The sequence below is a fragment of the Piliocolobus tephrosceles genome, chromosome 20, assembly GCF_002776525.5.
Source record: "Piliocolobus tephrosceles isolate RC106 chromosome 20, ASM277652v3, whole genome shotgun sequence".
NCBI classification, from domain to species: domain Eukaryota; kingdom Metazoa; phylum Chordata; class Mammalia; order Primates; family Cercopithecidae; genus Piliocolobus; species Piliocolobus tephrosceles.
In genome coordinates, this window is record NC_045453.1 from 26664423 (window position 1) to 26672263 (window position 7841).

The 7841-nt window shown below is 40.1% G+C and overlaps 1 protein-coding gene across 9 annotated transcripts in view; it reads right to left on the reverse strand.

Annotated features, from left to right (window-relative positions):
* Positions 1 to 7841, reverse strand: part of BCAS1 (breast carcinoma amplified sequence 1) — a 125361-nt gene that overhangs the window by 30550 nt on the left and 86970 nt on the right. For 7 of the 9 annotated variants that reach the window (XM_023184141.2, XM_023184140.2, XM_023184142.2 and 4 more), the window contains one exon: positions 1675 to 1716. The exons of the other annotated variants lie outside the window; for them this stretch is intronic. In XM_023184141.2, the coding sequence (XP_023039909.2) occupies positions 1675 to 1716 (42 nt within the window). The remainder of the gene's footprint in view (positions 1 to 1674; positions 1717 to 7841) is intronic. 9 annotated transcript variants of the gene reach the window in all.

Below are 7841 nucleotides of genomic sequence, written 5' to 3' on the forward strand. Positions count from 1 at the left end.
AGGAAGGAAGGAAGGAAGGAAGGAAGGAAGGAAGGAAGGAAGGAAGGTGGGTAGGGCAGCAAAACCAACAAACAGATTTTGAGAGGTGAAGGCAGCTGGACTTCCCAGGTCAAGTGGGGACTTGGAGAACTTTTCTGTCTTGCTAGAGGATTGTAAATGCACCAATCAGCTCTCTGTAAAAATGCACCAATCAGCGCTCTGTGTCTAGTTAAAGGATTGTAAATGCACCAATCAGCACTCTGTCTAGCAAAAGGATTGTAAATGCACTAATCAGCACTCTGTAAAGATGCACCAATCAGTGCTCTGTGTCTAGCTAAAGGATTGTAAATGCATTAACCAGCACTCTGTAAAAATGCACCAATCAGTGTTCTGTGTCTAGCTAAAGGTTTGTAAATGCACCAATCAGCACTCTGTAAAATGGACCAATCAGTGGTCTGTAAAATGGACCAGTCAGCAGGATGTGGGTGGGGTCAAATAAGGGAGTAAAAGCTGGCCACCCCAGCCAGTAGCAACAACCCACTTGGGTCCCCTTCCATGCTGTGGAAGCTTTGTTCTTTCGCTCTTCACAATAAATCTTGCTGCTGCTCACTCTTTGGGTCTGTGCCACCTTTAAGAGCTGTAACACTCACTGTGAAGGTCTGCAGCTTCTTTCTTGAAGTCAGCGAGACCAAGAACCCACTGGAAGGAACCAACTCTGGACACAATTTCAAGATTTTTCTTCCAACAAAAATCATAACATAGCCATTCTAATTTTTATTCCACATCACAGACAACATTTCAGGAACGTGTGTGGATGTTCAACATCTGTTCAGTTCCCAAAACTAAATAAAAATAAAAACACACTCCCTATTTATGGCAAGTAAATAAGGGACACCCAGAACAGTTTTGCTTTGGCAAAACAATAATGTCCGCTTTCTATCTTAAGGAGCTGTGAATTCACTTATCCCTACTTATAAAAATTTCCCAAAGACTGTACTTCTTTCAGGGCAGACAGCTGTTGTTTTGGGTCTGAAACTCATGAGGTCAATTTATTAATCTCCCTGGAAGCTACGTTTTTGTGGTGCTTTATATAGCACCATCCCTTTCAGGGATGAATGTACTGTCTTGAAAATTTTGACGATTCCTCTAGAAGATTAAAAGCCAGGAAAACAGTGAGGCTCGATGTCTCTATCTCAGAGGTAGACCTGTGGAGTCAGCTGTCTTAATCTGAGACTGACATTCTCAGCGTCTATTGCTGCAAGATATTCTCATGCCTGATGCAACTCCCTGTCCTGGGTACTGCCCCAAATTAGTAAGAAACTGGATTATCATGGAAATAAGAGTGAACGAGCAGTCAAGGTGGAATGAAGCAGCAGGCGGAGCATCATTATCCCTCAAGGAAGCACAAAGCTGTTCTTACGTGTAGTAGACTCTTTCAGCCCCTACTGATAACGATTATAAAAATTCGTGCCCTGATTTTGCATTTATTTTGCACTGATTCAATGAGAGTTACAAAAATTCATCCAATGTTATCCTCCATGCGTCCCTAATCACATATAGGGTGAAGGAGTCTACAACAAACAAATCACACTGGCAGCATGCAAGAACACAGGATCCCAGAGCTGAAAATGCCCAATTGTCCAACATGGCGGAAGATGAGAATGGAATGATTCTGCCGTGCAATGTGTAACTTACATTCTCCTCTGCACCTGTGGGGACTGAGTCCTCTTTAACTGACTAAAGGAAGATAAAAACAAAAGTGAGAGTTAAAAGGTTACAAAAACAAAATTGTTACATAAAAGCAAAGGGTTAGTTGGGTTCACAGTCTGGTGGTGCATTTGGGGACAGTGAATTGCCTATGTACACCTCATTCTAAAAAGGACTTGAAGGAGACTTACAAAAATGAAAACAGTATATATGTGTATATATATATATGTATATATATAGTTATGTATTTTAAAATGCAACCAAGAGAAAATTAAAACACAGATGCAGCCATGATACAAATGGAGCAAGCAGAAGTGTTGTCACAGAAAATGCTAACTGCTGTAGGTAAGCAACATACTTGTCTTTATATTTTCTAGTAGCTGATGAAAAGAGAGAAATGCAATTAATCATTCAATACAGAGTCACTGTTAGGTAAAAACAAAGAAGCTGCTCAGGAAATTCTGGTAATAAGTCCAGAGAAACTCATTCAGTGGTCCTTTTAAGCAAGCAGGCTTTATAACACAATAGGCAAGGTCCAAGCCCTATCCTGACCATAGCACAGGGGCCAGCAGCAGGGGCCGCTGCTTTCATCAGGCCTCAGTCTAGGCCAACTTCATCAAGTCAAAGTTCAATTTGACTAAAACATGTCTGTGGAAGGCTAGATTGCTGCAGTCCTACTTATCTACATTCAAACACCATTTTACTCCCTGGAGTAATTCTGGCATATGCAGTCCCGCCCCAAGTAGGATAGGAGTTATCCCGATTCTGTCAAAGTTCAAAGTCACAATTATTCTATCAGCCAACTTTGGAGTTCATTTTTGCATCTTTCTTTTGGTGGTTCTTAAACTTCTGGACGGACGGGTGTGGATGTTACAGACCACTTTGAGACTCATTTCATAGATCTGGACTCTCCTCCCAGAGATATGCACGTAAACAATATACTTTGCAAATAATTTCAGGATTCATAGACCTTCTGTGTCTCTCCTCTTGGATTACAAGGTAAGAACTCTGTCTATATCCATTTTGTTACTAAGTCCTATTTTTTTTCTTTAAGACATCCAGGGGAGGGGAAGACAGGAAGTGATATTTACAAATATATCTTCTGCCCTAGGCATCTTGCGTTATATATTATCTCACTTAAAGCACCCCAAAATGGTAAGTATTGTGATCACTTACAGAGTAAGAAATAGAGGTTCACAGAGGTGAAGCCACTTGTTCCAGTGAAACTAGAACTAGAAAGTGGTAGAAATGGTTCTAATGCATTTATTTTACATCTAAAAACCAAATTTTCCCCTGCTATGATGACTTCAAGGGTCAGAAACACATTTTTTCAGCAATTGTGTGAACTTCTTTCTTCACCTATAGACTTAGTATCTCTCTAGATGAGATCTTCAGATTGCATAATTTATTTCTAGTTATCTTCTTCCCATAGTGAAGTTTCTCTGGGCACAAAAATGTTCCTAAAAGAGACTGTTGAATTTCTGGAAGCTTCTGATTATCAGGAAATTGTAGTGTGTTCAGAAGAAATTAGTAGTAGTGTTACTGTATTAATCTGTTTTTACACTGCTATAAAGATACTACCTGAGACTGGGTAATTTATAAAGGAAAGAGGTTTAATGAACTCACAGTTCCACATGGCTGGGGAGGCCTCAGGAAACTTACAATCATGGTGGAAGGGGAAACAGGCACATCTTATGTGGCGGCAGGCAAGAGAGAGTGAAGGGAGAAGAGCCCCTTATTAAGCCATCAGATCTTGTGAAAATTCACTCGCTATCAAGAGAACAGCATGGGGGAATCTCCCCCCAAGATCCAATCACCTCCTATCAGGTCCCTCCTTTGACACCTGGTGATTATGAGGATTACAATTTGAGATGAGATTTGGGTGAGGACACAGCCAAACCAAATCAGATACTTTCTTGAAACTGCACCCCTTTTCTCTGAGGTTAGTCAACACTAGTTAATACTATGAACAGGTAATGAACCAAATGGTATCTTTAAAGCCAGACCTAAAGTCAGCCCACAAAAGTTTCAGGAATCATTATACTGTTTGTATTAGACTGAGAAAACTCTTCCATTATTTAAGAACAGTACTTCTAGGTTTTCATACCCTTTTTCCTGTCCCAGTTTATTGCAACAAGACTAGTTTTTATCTTTGATTGCCCATGTCTAGAAAGTTTCTGGCTGTTCATTGCTCACTATATTTCAGAGCAACTGGGAACTTGGTATAGATTCCATTACCAATGTAGGTGATAGTGAGGAATAGAAGTGGCTGCTTCTGAACAGATTTTTAAAATCTTCATTATGGTTTCAGACCTCCACATCTTTCTGATGTTTTAAATCTGGCATTATAAATATTGTCTGTTTCAAAAGGAATTGCTATTTTATATTTTTAAAGTCAGGCTATTTGGCAAAGCACTAATTTTGGGAACTAATTCAGTTGAGCATCTCTCAGACTTCAATGATTTTCATACCATGTTCTAATTCTTGACCTGTTCATGTACCACCTCTATTTAGTTGATGTTTTTCTTTAAACTGACCCTCTTTTTACTTAAATATATTTTTACTTAATATTTTTTACTTAAATGTATTTTACTTTTTAAAGTTAAGTATATTTTAAAAGAAATGCCTTATCATTACAGTAAATGTCATATCAACATCCTTGCTGTAAGTAGTAGTATGTATTAAAAAGTACAATAAATAAAAAACACTCATTAAGTTCTAATTGTTTTTAAGTCTTTCTTTAAAAAAGAGATCAGCAGGTGTTTGTACAGTAATAAATGCCTGTGAATATCAAGAAGAGACTTCTTTTTCTTTTTTTTATTGAGACAGAGTCTTGCTCTGTCACCCAGGCTGGAGTACAGTGGCATAATCTTGGCTCACTGCAAGCCCTGCCTCCCAGGTTCACGCCATTCTCTTGCCTCAGCCTCCCGAGTAGCTGGGACTACAGGCGCCCGCCACCATGCCCAGCTAATTTTTTGTATGAAATTTGTAGAAACGGGGTTTCCCCGTGTTAGCCAGGATGGTCTTGATCTGCTGACCTTGTGATCTGCTGGCCTCTCAAAGTGCTGGGATTACAGGCGTGAGCCACCATGCCCAGCCAAGAAGAGATTCTTAATGTCACCAGGAGAATTGGAGCAGAATGAAAACAGGAGATAAATGCACTATGTAAATGATTAAATGCTTCTCAGATTGTGTCCAAGAGCCATTCTAAATAATTTTGAACTATTTTTGTACATTTGCACACTGGCCTACAAGTGTAGCCTTCTGTTAGCAGTTGTCGAAATATCCAGTTAATATAAGAATTCAAAAATGGATAATGAGAGGACAGGTTCTGATCCCCCTTTTAGCGTTTGATACATGTAAAAGAAAATCTGCTCAGAACCCAAGTCTAGAGCACCATACACTAAGGAATCAGGTACAAATTCAGTGTTTCAGCAATGCAATCTTGGGCGAATGCATCACACTTCTCTGCACCTCAGTTCACTCACTCAAAGGCTGACTGTTAGACTATCTACTGATCATGGCGTTGTTTTAAGGAAAAATGAAATAAAGCCTGTGTAGGGAAAATCACGGCTGAAGCACAGCTGCGACTCACTGAAGCCTGGTGGCTGGAGTCAAACCCACGTGGTTCCTCTTGGTACTTACATGAAGACTCTCATTTACATGGGAGTTGGAGATCCTGGAAGGTATGCATATAGGGGAGGAGCAGGAGCAACTTGAACCATGTCTGGAATTAGGGTACAGTTGTTTATAGCCTTTTCTATAAGCCAGAATGCATTGAAGTGGAGCAAAAATAAAGGTTTCAAGAAATGGACCCTAGAAAGAGAATTTAGCAGGAGCAATAAGAACTCCAGAATCAGCAACCTCCAGGGCTTGTGGGAAATAGTGGTTCTGGGTAGGGTGCTGGTGACTGGTAGCACAACTCAGTCCAGCTCAGCTACTCTTGAATTGGGTGTGGACTGGGGAGAAAAAGGGCTGTATGGATGCCGACGGTGGGTCTTGCCAAATGGGGTCACTCTGGGGCCCAAGCAGCTGCAGCGGGATTCTCCTTTCAGCGCTGAGCATAACATGGAAGGAAAAAGTTTTCTGCCTGTTGCCTTGCAAGAGACAGGTGAACTCCGGTGGGCTTGGGAGTCCCAGCAGCAGTGATGAGTGGGATAAATTGGCACGGATCATCTTCTTGGTGGCTGTGGTGGTGGCAGTGGTGTGGCTTAGGGGTGACCACCCAGAAGGGACATATGGCAGCCCAGGCTGATTCATGATCACCTATCTTGGATCCCTGGAACCATCTGGATGGGATTTGTGTGGGCATGGATTCATTTATGCTCAGCATTCTACGAAAATTGCTGATATTTATTTTGTTTATGTAAAGCAGTTAGCACGGTACCTGCACATGGTATATTTTCAATTAACAGTAGCGATTTTTATAAATGCTGGGAAGAAGTGACATTGGCTAGATCTACTAGACTTATTTAGGACTTTTCTTGAGTAATTCTGTGTTACTTTTGAAATGTTCTTAAGTCGGCTTGGGCTAGATGTATGTTTGCTACTGAACCCCTTATAAACAGACATTTTACTGCTAACTAATAGGTTATATTAGGTTCCACAGTTGGAATGGGGTAGGGGACAATGTGGGTCTCAGTTAAAATCTTGAGGGCCCAAGTACCATAACATAGTGGCATGTTGATCTTTGAAAACCAAATATTCTAGGTCATACTAACTTCAGCCCATTGTGCCATTATTTTGAGATTCATATTGTTTATATTTTGGACTGCATTAGTGAACCCACCCAGCTTGTAAACTTGATAAATGTTCTTTTAACTTGGTCATTGTCCAAGTTAACTGATAAAAATTTTGAATAAACAGGGCCGAGGCCAGATTCCAGAGGCCTTTCCAAAGACAGCTCCTTGCAATATGTTTTGTTTCTTAATAAATATTCTTTGTTGGCTTGCATTCCTCCAGCTTAGTAGCATGCATTAGATGCAATTGCACAGAGCTGAGAAAAATAGTAATGCTAATAAAGATAATAATGATGACAACCCACATTATAGGGCCACTCTTAGGCTATTATTGTCAGGCAGTGGGTTCAGTGCTTTATGGTGTATTCCAAGCTAGTATTCAAAATGGAAACCAATGTCCTTTATTTTCTAGGTCTCTACTGGAACATCTATTAAACCTTTGCTCTTACTCGAACATCACACCTGCCTTTGGGGCTTGAGGTGTGTCTCTACTCTCCTTGAAAGCTGACTGATGTATTATAGCATCCTCTTTGAGTCAGCTCTTTGAGCCAAGCCTGGATCTCACATTTAACCTGTATTTGTATTGGGTGTCGTTTCCATGCTCATACATAAAGACAAATGAAGGCAACTTCTCCCTTCTTTCTGTATGTTTTCTATATAACAGGAAGCCTGTGAGCTAGGGAACCAGGAGTATCATTTTTCAATTCATTATTTTCTACTGCCAATGAGTACGTTGTGGTGGATGATCCACAGTTGAGGTCCAGCCTCATTAACAGTGACAATAAAAAAATCTAGTCTAAAATCTACAGGATCCTGTATGGACATTTATATTGCTAAGAATAGGGGAGCTAAACAGCAGATAACTTATCTGTAGAAACTAGAATAACAGAGTTTCCTCTCCTTTAAAGAGCAAATTCAATTCTTAAGGTTTCTTTAAAAGACTTTCATATGGTAACACTTAAGCCAGCATTTGCCCTGTTCCTAGGGAGTCTTCTAAAAGCATCATTTTGATCATGTGACAGCTCTTCTGAGTTCATTAAGCTCACAGTAGCCCTAAGACATTTTCTATTAAGCCCAGATTGGTCAGCCCATCTTTCAAGTGCTTCCATAATTGTCCAGACATATGCCCAGACTTTCTCAACCAGAATCCCCATGGGAAGGTGTTAAAATCTGTATTTGAAACAAATCACCCAAATGATTCAGATACATTTTTTAAGTTCTTAAGTCTATTTTGACGTACACTGATTACTCCCTTTTCTAAACAACCATAGCATTTGTTACCTGTACTCCAGAGAGTAACACTAAATTGCAAATTTCATTGTTTCAGAATGGGGTTATAATTCACTGAATATCAGTCATTTGGTGTTCTTTCCTTCCTTCCTTCCTTCCTTCCTTCCTTCCTTCCTTCCTTCCTTC